Source organism: Micropterus dolomieu, linkage group LG01 (assembly GCF_021292245.1).
Source record: "Micropterus dolomieu isolate WLL.071019.BEF.003 ecotype Adirondacks linkage group LG01, ASM2129224v1, whole genome shotgun sequence".
NCBI classification, from domain to species: domain Eukaryota; kingdom Metazoa; phylum Chordata; class Actinopteri; order Centrarchiformes; family Centrarchidae; genus Micropterus; species Micropterus dolomieu.
In genome coordinates this window covers 22,103,754-22,119,621 of record NC_060150.1, presented here as the reverse complement: position 1 = coordinate 22,119,621, position 15,868 = coordinate 22,103,754, and the positions used below count along the sequence as shown (strand labels likewise).

The window sequence follows — 15,868 nt, the reverse complement described above, 5'->3', positions numbered from 1 at the left end:
TGGTTGTCTTACGTCTGTGTGCAGGCAAGACGTCTGCCAGCTAATTTAAACACACTTTCAAATTGGTCGAATTGGTTTTGCAACCATTTATCATGCTGGCAGGTAGGGGAGTGATGGCCTGAGAGAGAGACTCAACACACAAGGTGGCAAAATGCTTGTTAGCATAAATGACAGCTGCAATATTATTTAAATGTAGTGGTGCCTGGTGCTCAGCTGCTGCTGCGGCTGCTAAAGCACAGGAGGATGTTCAAATCGGACAGACGGATTTAAATTATGTGTTTTAAAATTTGTATGTGAAGCTGCGTGCAGGAGGTTTAATCAGATTTTTGAAACGTTAGTAGACCTTGTTTTTCAATTTTTTAAAATTAGAAATATTTCGATTTTAATTGGTGGAAACAGCTAGAAATGTCATGCTTTTTACAAACACTTCTATAGGATGCACTCCACCATTAAAGCTGCCATTTCAAAGTTGATTTAAAAAGATTTTGTATTATGGTAACAATCGAGCTTGGGAACTAGACAAATCTGCCCATGTTTCATTTGCTCTGGCAGATATATCTGGCCCCCCACCCATTCAGACAGATTTCCACCTGTCCTGGATCCAGTCAGGCCAGTCACAACCATTTATCTAATATGGGGTGGGTTTGATACATTGACTGACAGAGGAGCGCCGTTGAGACATTTTTGTAAACAACCAAAATGGCTGCTGCTGGTGTACAGAGTTCTGTTACAGCCACTATTGCATCAGTATTAAATTTACTGGATGGTATATTACCTCTAAACGAAGATCCAATAACTGTACTTAAAGCTTTTCTTTATAAGAAAGATGTTTTTGCCGTGCTTCTGACAGTAAAACTGGCCTCGCTGTTCACATTATATTGCTCTGATTGGCTGTACGTCTATCCAATTGCATCCAGAGGCATTTTGGTCTGTGACAGTTGATAACGCCCTTTAGAAAACAAAAATTAACAGAGAGGATCCAGACTAATTTATGAAAAGGTCTGGCAAAGCCAGGCTATCAGTATTCAGTAAAAGATCTTTTGGGAACCTCCTAACAGATCAAATAAAAGCTTTATTTACTTTTTTACTCTTTTAATTGTATATGTTTGAAAATTACAAGAGCTTAAGAATAGTTTGTCTCTTGACCTCAGGGACTTATATTTGTGAATAAATATTATAAACTCAAGGCTCAGAAACCCACTTTTTTCTAAGCTTTTGACAGTGTCTCAGCCTTTTCTTCAGTGAAATGGCTGTGCAATATAAGATAATCCTGAGAGAAAGTTGAACAGCAGTTGCAATAGAAAGTAGGAAAGACTGCAAGTATAAACAAATACACTGAATAAAAGAATAAAGATAAGGTTGAAAGCTGGATAGATATCAAGTTAGTTAATGACAATACATTATAAGAGCTGCTTTTGTAACTAATGTAAATAAATCAGTGTTAAGTTTTTAAAACTAATATTGATACAACTTCCCTAATAAGGCGCCATCTATAGAGGCTTTATGCTGTAATTCATGGTTTTATTAGTAGCTAATAAATAATTTACTAATCATTTACAGATATGCCAATAAGAACAACATGTAGGTCTCCAGGTTATAAAAATCCTCCAGCGCTAACTAATTTAATTAATGTCAAAAGAAAGTTGTTGTTTTTTTTTTTATTTCAGGTTTATTTAACAGGGACAATGCACACTAATAATTCATAAATAAATGTATAATGTGCCTATTAATTGTTTATAACGTATCTGTAAATGATTAGCAAATTATTTTTTAACTATTAATAAAGCCGTTTATTATAGTGTATAAAACCTCTATAAAGGACGGCTTGTTAATTAAAATTAACTTGTAATTGTAATTGTTATACCATACAGATGTAGAGTGTAGAGTGAGTTTAGCACCTACTTTATCTTAACTGTAGCCTGCTTCACTAATGGCAATACCACTGCTACGTTATAGTGTTTAAACAGCTTGATCAGTGGCTGCTTTTCAGCATGTTGGCAGGCAGCAGACCCGGGTTAGAAAATGACTGAAAGAAAATGTCACCCTGAGAAGAGGCTATGCTTGATTGCGCTGGGATTGATCAGTGGTTGATACTCACAAGAGCATTTGATTTGACATCTCTGCTGCAACACTCAAATCTCCTCTGCATTCAAATTCGAGTCCTTTCACGACCTGATCCACAGTTGTTTTCCTCATCTGGGTTTGGATGACACTGATAATTGACAAGCGTTGGTTGGACCGTACATTGATAATGGCTTCGTCAGTATGAGTCTGATCTTCAAAACATGACTCTGAACTTTCAGAAGTTTGCCAACTGTTATGTTAAAATGATTTTGTAAGAAGAATCATAACCAAAAATAATTCATACTAGAAGTCAAATTAATGAGATGAGAGAGCTGAGACGAGTGCAAGCAATGCTATTTTCCTGCCCTTGAAATGTGTTTTGCCTGTCCCTTTGGTATTTTGCATGGTGCAGTGGTCAAATGAGAGACACAGCATCACGGGACTTTCATACAGACAAGGTAGTACAAGGCAGGGTGGTGCAATCTTGCAAAGTCTCTTTAACACTGCATGCAAGCAATGCAGGTTTTTTTGCACAAAATCAGCTGTAATTTTAGTGTTGTGCGTAAATAAATTCGGCCATCGAGGGCATGTAATGTGCAAAAACAGTAAATGACTGTACATCGTGCAGGGAAAACATGACTGAGCTTATCCGATACTTGTATTTCACTAGATAATACAATTGCACAGTGCACACTTCAGTTTGGCTACATTAAATTACATTTCTCTATCCTTAAAAGTATCTTCCAGTGTGTGTTTGTGTGTTGCTTCAGTGCATCCAAATGCCTGAGTTACCTGAGTGAACTCACTTTTTTAGGTGCCTCATTAAATTGGTAGTATTGAACGTAGCTCTTCTGAAGCAATATTTGCGGGTTATGAAACATAACCCGCATGTACAAAATCTTTGTTGGGAGTTGCACATTCGCAGACTACTAGCCAATCAGAAGCAGAGAAGGGCGGGTTGTAAGAAACAAGGTAATGTGACCCAAATCATAGCCGCTTCAGACTGCGACTATAACCTAGCAGATGGTATAAGTTATTACCACTCCACAACACCATTGTTCCACATTTTACAATAAACCACTACAAAAATCACCATATTTCAACTCAATTTTACATAAAAATTGGCCAAATAATTTGAACAGTAGCTTTCACATCGGGTGTAACATTAGCATTATAGCTATAACTTTAGCTGTGTTAGCCAACGTTTACAACAACTCCGCACTTGAACAGTCTGTGAAGTTACATTACCGTTTTTATTTTAAATATAATTCACAAATAATAAAGCATACTTTAAGTTAAAACTTTCCAACATTACTCAGAATGTAAAGACAGATAAGCGGTATGAAAACCTTCCAGCTGTGTTTTCCTCTGCCGTTGCTGCAGCGGTCTGTGTGACCGCGGGAGCAGAGGGCTCTGTGAGCGGGCGGCTGGCCGGCCTCGCAAGCTCCTCCCGCGGGTTGGCACAGGCAACCCCCGCAGCACCTTGCGGAGCTCCTCAACTCCGAAAATATTCAAGCACATTTTTGTTCTGCCATCACTTCTCGTAAAACTGTCAATATTCAAAATCTACACAGTTGATTTCTCACCTCAAAACTTCTCAGAAGTGGATTTAGTGATGAAATTACATACTGTAAAATATAAAACTTTCTGTTGCTGGCCTCTGTCTGGCACACGCAATGATGATGCAGTTAATAGTGAATATTCTCTCTGACCAATGAGGAGTCTGTCGTGTTTTCACGTAACATTTTAGTTTCCCTCAGCTCACTTGGAACCTCAACGGAGGTGAGGTGATACGAAAAAAAGTACCCGGAAGCAGGTACAGGTACAACATTTCTACAATGGAAAACCAAACAAAGGCTAGTCGAGCCAAGTCGAGCTGGTACTGTGCAGTGGAAAAGGGGCTTAACTAAAATCAAAGGGCCTCCGCTCAGACTAGCTTGGTTTGAGGGCGTGCCTGACCCCGCTAGCCGCTTGGCAAGCTTTATGACGCGTTTTCATTGTGACGTCACAGTGAAGGACGAGAAACGGCTGGACTACAAACAAGCTGTTTTCAGAGCAGTGCTTTACCACCTCTTTAAAAAATCTTGCCACAGTATTTTATTTTGAAATTATTATCCTTAAAACACAATTTAAAATCTTTTCAAAATCTGTTTATTTGCACAGACGGTTGCACCACCTGACATTTTGGGGGTTTGAGATGCCAAAACATGAAATAATATATACCATTATAATGTAGTGAAAATGTATTCAAACAAAATGGGTTTTGTTGAATAACATGATATATGTCTTATTACTAAAAATATGCATGCCATGTCAAGGACAAATGTCAGGGTGGCAAGTCCAGGGAAATTCTGAGTTTCTCTTAAGGATTAATGATGAATTTAATCTAATTTACAAAGGTTGTCAACAATTATAACCCTTCATCAGGGAAACTTTCAGTCAGTCACAGTTTGGGGTGGTAACAGAAGGTCAGTCTGTATAATGATGACACTAACACACACATACTAAATGGTGCACTATATTCATGTATTTTGTATCCATTTGAATGGCCAGGACACATTATATCTAACAATTGCAGAATGTTTTATAGTACAGCAGACAGCAGACTTGAACTGTCAAAGCAGCCACAGCAACTACAAAGTCAACAACACGGAAGTAATGCATGAGAACTAATCAACATGGAGGCTGAGAGAAAGCCCCTGGACGAGAGAGAAATGTTTCATAGAGGGGCATCTCTCTGTCACTGAGAGACTCCAGTCTGCAGTGTAATTCATACACTTCACTGATAAACTCAAAATCTGCAGAGTATTACAGAGGCTTCATGATAAAAGAAAATGTTTACATCACATTGACACTGTCCGTATTCACATTCCCTCTCTCCACATGAGCTCTCTCGCTTGACATTGACACGTGCATCGACTTCATGAAAAGTTTACCATGTTTCAGCGAAAGGTGCCTTATATAGCTAAATAGCTTATTTTATTGACGCATCTCTCTCGTTCTTGTTTGTGCAGCTCAAGCACACAGAACAACTCCATATGGTCAGTTGGACCACTTCTTGTCTTATATTTAATTTATCAAACTTTCTTACCTCAGCTCAGTCAACCTCAGATGTTCACTCAGTCACAGCTTTGCGGCATTGCAACACATTGGGATGAGTTTGACACCAAAGATTATAATATTTTGCTTCCATGACATCTGGTTCTACACCATCTGTCAAACATCCAAAATACACATTTAGGTGTTTATATTAGTTCAGATTTCTTTTCTGTAAAAACACTTAATTGGATGCCTCATTTGCATATATAAACATACCATTTCAGATAACTTGTAATATAAAAGTGTCTTAATATAAGCAATGAACTGAAGAAGTTAAAAATGTTTATCCCATACACCTGCAGTGTCTTGCAAAATGTAATTATATATAAAAACAATACACAAGCTGTTTTCTCAAAAATTAGTTTTTTCTCATGCCACATAGCCTGATTTATAGAAAATTTTATTCCTAAAATAAATGGTGAAAATGTTGACAGTATTTCCTGGTTTTGGAGTGATAAAAAGATATATCGAAAATTTCATCTGAAAAAATCTTTAATATTTCACTAAAATGAAACAAGAATTTTGAACCTGGCTTTGTCCAATGTTCTTATTTCATTTGTATGCAAATTAGCTAATCTTTTTCTCATTTGCATATCTAAATTTAACATTTCAGAAAACTTGTAACACAAAAAATGATTGTCTTATTGTAAGAAATCAACTGCAGAAGTTTTCATGGTGATGTCTTATTAGTTAAATGTTCTTCCCTTAAAGTTTTTGTTTGACAGATATATATATATATATATTTACATTTTTACATTTACTCATTTGGCTTTTAGCCAAAGCGACTTACATTTGAGGAACAACATACAAGCATCAACAGAGCATCAAATACAGATCTACAACTGACAATACATACTAGTAAGAGCAGCAATAAGTACTAGTAAGAGCTCATGGTACATCAATGGGGTAAATACCTAGGGAAGGAAGTAAGAGTTAATAAAAAGTGCAATCAAAACAAAAAAGTGCAATCAATACAAGATCATTGTAGGGGATATAAGAAGAAGAGCACAGGACGTGCATGTTAGAGGTTAGGAATTAGAGGTGTTATAAGAGGAAGTGTTCTCGGAAGTGATGAGTTTTCAAGAACGTCTTGAAGTTAGAAAGGGACGCCACTGCTCTGATGGCGTGTGGAAGCTCGTTCCACCATCGTGGTGTCACAGATGAGAATAGCAGGGACTGGGATTGCTTTGTGTGAAGGGATGGCATAGCCAGGCGGCGTTCGTTGGAGGAGCGTAGCGGCTGAGAAGGAACGTAAGTTTGTATTATGGAGTTTAGGTAGATGGGTGCAGACCTAGTAGTCACTCTGTATGCAAGCATTTGTTACTTGAATTTGATTCTGGAGGCCACGGGGAGCCAGTGGAGGTCCCTGAGTAATGGAGTGACATGAGTCTTTTTGGGCTGATCAAAAACCAGACGTGCTGCTGCATTCTGAACCATTTGTAAGGGTTTCACTGCACAAGCTGGAAGACCTGCTTGGAGGGCATAGCAATAGTCGAGGCGAGAAATAACCTGATCGATAGTTCTCAACTTGAGTTGGGTCAAGTGAGGGCTTTTTGAACAAGGGTGTAACCCGGGCCCTTTTGAAAGTGGTCAGGAAGGTTCCTGAAGCCAGAGAAGTATTTATCACATGAGGGATTGTCGGGACCACGGTAGGAGATATGGCTTGGAGGAGATTCGTAGGAATCGGGTCCAGTGGGCATGTAGTTGGACGGCTACGGGTCAAGAGTTCTGATGCTTCGCTCTCTGTGAGAGGAGTAAACGAGGAGAGTGAATATATATATATATAATTTGCATTTTATACATAACAGTGGAACACTATTCAATGCTTTGAATCACTATGATTATTTTTTGTGTGATTCTCTACACACTTGCCATTTCATGATACACAGATATTTGGAAAATATCCATATTAGTATTGTGATTTAAACATTTCATCCAACCTACCACATTTGCTCTGTGCCATCTTTTCCTGAGCCATTTCAGTAATGTGGCTCTGTGATTGGTATGAGACAATTATTGTGACTGGCTGAGAGGATAATGACTCATCATCACACCCCTCCAATTGATATTCCACTTCACCCCACTGTTTGGACGCACAGGGCGGGTGTGCTTGGAAACGCCCTCATTGACCTTACAAATGTGACCTAGTGCGGTGCTTTAGGCTTTGTGATTGCATGATGAAAATGGAGCTCTTAAATCTGTGTTGTTATTTGGCGAGGAACAAGAGGGCATTGTTCTGTGAGTATTACCACTGATCACAGCACGCTCCTTTAACTAAAGATGGTTGGGATTAACTAATTTGCAGTGTGTCACGTTAATGCCTGCAGAGTTTTTTAGAGTGAAGTCAAATCACTTAGATATAGGCTATAGTTAACAACTTATGGGGGCAAAGACATTTATAACAGACATTATGTGTTCTATAATCTGTATGTTAAGGGTTTAAATGTCAGTGAATACCAGTCAGTGCTTCTGCAGCAAAATAACAAGATAATCACTGTTCCTAAATCAAAGCCATTTATTTTCTAAGCATTCTCATCACGCAGCCACACTTTTTATTCCTGCTGTTCATCATTATGTTACTATTATTACTTACTTGCTCTTCTCTAATGGTCAGTGAGCTTTTCAAACAGCCTGTTCTCTCACCGCAGTTGGCAGAGTGGTCAAGTTTAATGCCCCTCAAGCGCATTGACCACTGACCAGACCCGGTACTTTAAATTTTATGCAGGCAGGTCTTGGGTTGGTGGGTGGGTGTGTGTTACACGGGGTTAATATCCATCAGGAGGCCACATATGTGTGTATTGGTGATCATCAACTGTGGAACAACAGTGTTTTGCCCTCCATGAGTCCAGCTGGGCTCCCCTGTGACAAGGCTGAAATGGAAGTGTGCTGCAGGTCAGAGTGGGGCTGTAATTATTTCCTCACTTCATTACGTGCAAGTAAACCATCACACTCAGCACTGCAGCTAATGCGATGCCCCTGTGGCATTGTAATGCTCTCTAAATGAATGCCCCTCTGACAGCCCAGGGCCTTGTGGGCAGCAGATTACTGCAGGGTTAGCCCCAACAATGCTCAACCCTCAAGCTGCAGTGCATTCATTATCAGGCTTATATGACCCAGCCGCTCCTCACTGCTCTAGTCAGAATCGAAGGCCTTGGGCCCGTCTGAATGCTCTAAAGTCTCGTTTGGGAACCACATCACCGAATCATAAATTAAATGTAAATGCCATTCAAAAGCACTCCACTTTGACAGGTAATGTGCTCTTAATAGCTATGACTATTTGCTCATTATGGTCACTGCAGGTTGGCGCTGCTACAGGATGGGAAATTTGTTTTTGAGCTGTTTAGCCGTTAACTTTTTTCACCTCTTATGCTTGTGACGTTTTTCTAGGGGAGACAACAGTTGAGGAGACATATGACAGGATGTTTACTGCCACCAGCCGGGTAAGATTTTCTGTCACCAAAGAGGATGATGGAGTGCCAGTGGACTGCATCATTGACCACCCAGCTGTAAAGGACCTCCTGGCTCAAAGACACTTGGAAGTGCTATGTGAGTGACCTAAAACTGTAGTTTCTTTCATGCCCACAACTAAACAAAGGCCTCACAGACAACGCCAGAGATTTTCTCTTGCTTGGGCTAGATGTTGGCGTAACTTCTTATTGGTGGGGCTGTGGAATTTGTTGTCATTTGACTACTGCAGACACTTCTGATGATTGAAAGGTACCACCCACTAATAATAATAATCACAGTTTGTAAAAGTTGAGGCAGAATAACCAAGATCCTACAGGGTCTACTGTTTACAGGGTCCTTCAGGGCACATTAATGCTGATTGGAGAAAATTGATAAATCTATAAATATACCTCATGCTGGCTTCAGACTACATAATATTTTTGTCTGTTAAGATGGTCATTGGTTCAGATAATAGTCATAAATTCTTGGAGTGGCTTGACGGAGAGAATAGACAGACCACTTGCCTCTGTAAGGCCATTTCTGTTCCAGGCGCCCTCCATCTGTTGGGTTGGGGTGTTATCGGGCTGGTATCATGTAGTCTGAATCCGGTGTCATGATAATGTCATGATGATCCGTGACAGTTGAGTAGGGGCTACAGAATTTGTCTCATCTGACCTTTGGCTACTAAATGACAGAAAGTAGCCACCTGGAATTGCCATTATGGCATAGGGATCTACATCTTCATTCAACTCTCTACAATGAGGTGGTGGGTGAAACGTTAGTATGACCCATAGAGTCACAATGGCTACACTTGTAAAATTTTCCTTTCCAGAGTAAATCCACACTAGATTTTAAAAGCGAGCAACATTGCTTTATTGGCCTCTATGAGTTGAATGGCATCAGTCTCCTGAACCCAACATTATTGCTGAGTGTGGGCAGGTGTCATATTTTGTACTTACACTGATATACACCTACACCACAGTTGGGTGTGGTGTAGGTGTCCCAGGTACTCCCAGTGTATCCTTTGCCCAACTGATCATAGAGACATTGTATGTCTGTTATCTTTGGATGATGCAGTCCTGGTATTCTTTCAGCCTTAGCCCATGGGATACAGTCACAACAGGAAAAATACTTTTACTCAGGTGTCAAATGATGTTTAGGTGTTCTTTAAATGGTGCATTGATTGAAGAGGTAATACAGGCTGCCTTACACTGTTAAACGTCAAAGAAAGGTTAAGGTACCCTTTTGTAGTCTGTGTGGAATATTAATTTTTTTTCAGGTAGACAACTGTTTTATCTGACCTTTCAAGGAAAAAGAGAAAGCTTGACTGGAACCGCTTGACATTTTGGTAATCTTTGGCTAGCATTGATAAGAAGAAAAAAATCATTTTGCTGTAAGGTACTGTAGACTGACTGGATGTCTGTCTGAGCACACAGGATAATCATTTCATCATAGTTTATGTTTCACTTTTGGTGATTCATTTAGAAGTGTTGTACTTTGGCTGTAGGTAAGAGGAAAAGGGCAGTTTTGTTATAACTTATGACATTGGAGTATTGTAAATACTCATTGCTTTTCTTTCCAGATAAACCAGAAGTGAAGATTGTGGTGACATATCCTGAAGGTTTAACTAGAGAGGGTGACAATCTAGATTTGACATGTATCGCAGAAGGAAAACCACAGTGAGTATTCACCCAGATGGACATACTTCAACACTTCAAAACATATTGAAATTTCTATTAAGTGTCCTACTTTCCACTGTATATGCTTTTTCCAACAATCCGAGCACCCCCTTAACCTTCACATTTCATTGTACCATTAAAATGTTACCAGTTGTTTGCATGCTGTATAAAGCACATCATTAGACAGGGCCTGGTGATAGCCCTCCTCAGACGATCTCAGATTTGACCTTTATTTCAGATTTCTAGCATGGATAGACAGCGCCTGAGTGATGTGTGTGGTATTTATGCTTTCCAGTCCCCATCAGATCAACTGGCTAAGAGTAGACGAGGATGTGCCACCTCACGCTGTGGTCACAGGCTCTGATCTCTACATCGAGAACCTCAACAAGTCCTACAATGGTACCTATCGCTGCGTGGCATCCAATGCTGTAGGAGAGGCCTATGATGACTACATCCTCTATGTATATGGTAGGTATTAATGCTTCATTGTACTTGATGTTTAAATGCCTCCATCACTCTTTAACACCAGGATTCAGTCTGTAGTGTTGATAAAGGAAGTTTTATGGCTTTGGCAGTCAAGGGATTGTATTGGAACTATAAAGGATTTACTACAGTAGTTGTGTAACAAGCAGAATCACATTTCAAACATATATGGATGTAAGACATTATTGAGAGCAACAGGGAGCTTAAAATCACAGAAGGTGGCTGCAGTTGACAAATCCACAGAACTCCGAATTTATGTTGAAAGATTTGCGCTGCAGCTGTACTATTAATGCATGATGAGTTTGAACCATACAGAGTAGAAAGGAATGGATAAAGTGACTGATGACTTTGGACTGGCATGTTAGAAACCCAGGAAGATTTTATGTGGTAGATTTTTATTTTTGAAGCAACAGTTTGCGCAGCAGAGTAGAAAATGGAAAAACAGCCTATATTGCCATATACTTAATAGTAATTCAACAGACCCAGAAGAAGCACCAAGCCTGAATACATACAGTCACATTACACTTACTCTTGTTGAATGTACCCGCCGTCCCCCCAAATTCACTTCTTTTAAATTCAGCTTGCACATTTCAAGAGTGTCTTTCCTGTTTCTGTGCGATCTCCTGGTCGGGTCTGGTGGCCTTTTCCGTTGCTTCTCCCATTCCATGGAACAGTTTACCCTTCAATGTCAGGCCTACCACATCCATAGCCACTTTAAAAAGAAAACTCCTCTGATTTAGAATTACACTCCTATACCACTTTAGGACTCATGATGGATAGTTGAAAACAAAAAGAATCAAAATCAATGCAGCAGAACCAGAGATACTGGGACATCACATGAGGCAATTTATCTCCTCTGAGCCACTTCCCAAGACGTGTAAACAGACTTTAATATTTAAAATTCCCCTTTAAATCTAGACTTAAGACCCATCTCTCTCATTTACAACTGCAGTTTAGCCCCTGAATTTTCAATATGTCAACACGTCTGTTACATGAATTTAAATAATATTATGAATAAATTGACTTGAGGTCAGAGTTGACCTTTATTCAACTTTTACCAGCAGATTTGCACAGGCAGCCACCAGACACACTGATATATTGTGTCTGAGAATAGAAAATTCATTGTTGTCGTGATGTGCTATCCTTGTGTTTTGTACAAGATTACCCAATGCAGTATTTAGAGTATATGATGACTCTACCTAGTATTAATTTTTTGCCCAAATGAAACCATGACATTGCATTTTAGGGCAAAATATAACCATAGGTCTGCAACTAACGACTATTTTGATAGTCAAATAATCTATCGATTATCAAAACTAATAATTGAGTATATGGATTATGAATCGCAAAATTGCTCAGTGCCTCTTATTTCGCTAAGCTTGACGTTGTTTTAAGAATGTGCCACTTAACAATAAATATAATAAGCTAAAGCCTGCGTTCAAAAAATTATCTTTTAGTGAACTTTTCTGCTCTAGCAACAGAAAGTCCTGTCATGGACAAAACAGGTATATACAGTGAGAAATAACAGTGTGTGCAAAGGTGTGCGATGCACTGATCTATACAGCTCATCTGCTGTTAACAAGGCATATCTAGTGACAATATTTCTTCACAAAGAAAGGAACAACTTAATGTATCACATTAGCTGAATTTACAATAGGGTAAATAATAATGAAGTAGTAAAGTAACATGGCTTTTAACATAAAGTTAGCCAGCTTGCTAACTAGCTTATCGATTCAAGTCGTCATCATCCAGAGAGATTAACGTTAACGTGCCTCCTTTTCAGATGCTCCAGCGTACCTGGTATTCCCCATGCCAGGAAAGGTCAGCTTTGCAAATGCTGCAGTTCACAACCTTCTTGGCTGAGTGAAGAGTGGAATGCTCCCACACTTTTTAGGTCATGAATGTATTAATACTATCACCGATGTTGCTAACTTTACTGTTAACTTCACTCCAGCTGACAGTGTCGCTACGGTCCGATAACGTCATGAACTAATCGATTATTACATTTTTTGACAACTAATTTCATCATTGATTTTTGTCGATTATGTCATTATTTGTTTCACCCCCTACCTAACTGGTTCCCTCTGCTTCCAGTTTTATTCCATTCTAAGCTAACCGACTTCCGATTGTAGCTTCATATTTAACAGACAGATAAATAAGACAATCTCAAACTGCTCCTTAAAAAAACAAAAGCATCATAAGACAGCAGACTATGACTCTGCCATTGGCTATGACTTTTGGGTCTCATAGCAGAAATTCAACCTCATATTTCCACGATAAAGATGGGCTTTGGTTCTGTTGACTTATATTGAAATGGGTGGAATTTCAATGTGCTGCAGCCAACCAGTAAAGGGCAATGGAGGGACCATCTCTCCCAGGACATGACTTTAAATGCAGCAGACAGTTTGTTCCCCTTGGTCTGAACCTCTCTTCGCAGACGTTTCGTCTTTTAACCTTAACATGGTTGTTAGTCATGTTACATCTAATAGCAATATTTTGTGTTTTCCTTGTTTTCACACATCACAATCCACAATACAACAATTAAAACAGCACAATATATATAACATATACATAAAAAATGTAATAAAAGATAAGAAATATAATAAGCAAGTATATTGCCTGTGAATTCACTTGTGTGCCATCACACATAATCTGAAACATGTTTTTACAAACATTTTTACAAATTGTGTTGTTTAAAGGTGCACCAGGCATCTTTGCACTTGAATCCCAGAGAAGGAACAGCAGGAGGTAACTGTCTGATTTTTTGAAAATGAGAAGTACTTCACAATTTAGAATCATGTAACGTGACGTCAGTATACACACCTTAATTTCCTACTTTTTGGTAGCTGGCAGGGGTGATGAGGACGAAGGGAAAATAAATTTGCAGCAGGTGCAGCCATTGTTGGTAAGTTTAGCTTTCTCTCCTTGGAGTGCCTGCTCCCTGCTGTTTAGAAGAGGATTTTATATTTCGCTCCCAAGTTTCAATTTGTTTCTGCCTGTGTGCCAAGAACATTGCCTGCCAGTGACCAAACCTGAAACCAGGAATAGGGTGAATCTTCTGTATAGACTCTCAAGTAATATGTACGAAAATTGTATTTCTGCATCTTTTACTTAATGCAGGTTAAGCCTCAGATGTTTGTAAGGCTTTATGTAATATTTAGTCATATTTCTTGATGTTAGGGTTAGATTAGGGTTTGGTTGTCCCTCAAACTAACTGACTAAAATATTTATATCTAAGAGTGTTTTGAATCATGGCAAATCCAAGATGGAATAACTGAGGAGGCTCAAAACTTGAAGTCCTCCTCCACTCACTATATATTGTTACGGTCAGATGTTTGTGCAGAATGATATATGTTCAGAGTTTGACAGTAGAAGGCTGTTTTCTCATTCATCTGCCTAAGTTTCTCTGTGCTCACCTTAAATTTGAGACAAGTACGCACGACTAACTATCTTGGAGGCCAATAATTGTCCGGTATGCAACTTAAACAAGCCCTGAAGCCTCCAGTGCACATACAGTGTATACTGCTAATGGACTGATATTACCAATATTTGCATATTCATAGAATCTGGATTATTTAATGAGTGAGAGGGAGTAGATGTAATTTTTATAATTTTTTACTCGGTCCACTTGTTTGTGGAAAAAAACACGTATCAGACACACATTTTTCAAAATAGTGTATTTTAATGTCTTTAAACATATCTGTAGGGGATCTTTAGATTATGAAAAATTAGTGCATCGCAGCATTAACCTCACACTATATGCTTCCTTCTGTACAAAACTTTTAATGGCATCAGAAAAACATAATCTAATTTATTATGATTATAATTGTTACTATAATCCTTTCTATTTATATGTTTGCATTTTTATTTAGCTGGCAAAATTGTTCTAAGCTCACTGTTTGGACCAATGCCAATAACTTTCACCGATATGGTAACTTTTAGAACCCTGGATTACCAAAACTAGTGTGCTTATTTTGTTGATAGGTCCAGACAGGTGTGAGGAATCATACTGTTCAGAGAACAATGACAACAGCTAAATGCTACTTTAAATGAAACAGTTTGATCTGTCCATGCACAATTCAAACGTTGTCACACTAGAAAGAGACAGGGCCGCTATGTCTCTGTTTAAAATATCCAAACCCTGGTGGGTTATGCTATTGTACAAAAGCACATCATTACATCTGATTCATCGCACATTGATGCATGATGATTGTTATATTTGGCCACTGAAACCAACACTCATGTTTAAAGCTAACATGTGCCCAAATCAGCGGGATCGGACCCAGGAGAGGAGCTGAGGTGCAGATTGTTGTGCTAAAAGCAAAACTGTTGTTGGAAATGGGCTCATTGTGGCCGATTGCAGGTTTCGGAATGGTGACATTGTTTTCATTATTATCTGCTTGTTTAGGTCGTGTTGACAGCTATGAACTGTGTGTCAAAAACCAGCAATGTAACTTTTTTTTGTCTGGCTGGCAAATGTGTATGCCACTTGCTGAAAATGTGCATTTGTGAAAATAAATGCATTTGTAATGGTTTTAACGTCCACACCATTTCACCCAATTGTAGGGCAAGCAGTGAATCGGATTTTAATGGAGGGACAAGATCTTGGGCAAAGGCGTCAAAAAACCTGTCAGAGTCGGGAAAAAACAGGAAGTGTTGTGGGTGCAGGACTAATGCAGTTTTTTGGCTTTGTGACAGTAACCTGGGACTGAATTTCTTCACCTGGAAACTTCAAAAACTTGTGAAATCACTGCCTCCTGAATGTTGATGTTTTGAATTTTCAGGAGAGAAACCCATGTGGGGTTTTACGAATGTTTAATAAACGGGGTTTCAAACGCTGTAGGATCTCACTAATCCAAATCTCTCAGGTACAAAGCACTCAGAGGAGCACTGGTATTCCACTTTTTTATTGCTGAAATATTTGAAATTGTATGGGGAAAACAACTCCTGCATGCAGGTAATGGAACATATACAGATTTTTCACATCATCTGTGATGTTTGATGTTCAGCGGTTCTGTAGGTTGGTTGATGTTTGTTGAAATGTGTTTATTGCACCAGCTGACATATGTGACTTTGTCACTGTGACATAGGTTTCC

At 39.0% G+C, this 15,868-nt stretch overlaps 1 protein-coding gene across 5 annotated transcripts in view; it reads left to right on the top strand.

Annotated features, from left to right (window-relative positions):
- LOC123978311 (cell adhesion molecule 1-like) overlaps positions 1-15,868 on the top strand; it is a 57,297-nt gene that overhangs the window by 25,161 nt on the left and 16,268 nt on the right. For all 5 annotated transcript variants that reach the window (XM_046061553.1, XM_046061543.1, XM_046061522.1 and 2 more), the window contains 3 exons: positions 8,551-8,709; positions 10,193-10,289; positions 10,585-10,757. In XM_046061553.1, coding sequence (XP_045917509.1) covers positions 8,551-8,709; positions 10,193-10,289; positions 10,585-10,757 — 429 coding nt within the window. The remainder of the gene's footprint in view (positions 1-8,550; positions 8,710-10,192; positions 10,290-10,584; positions 10,758-15,868) is intronic.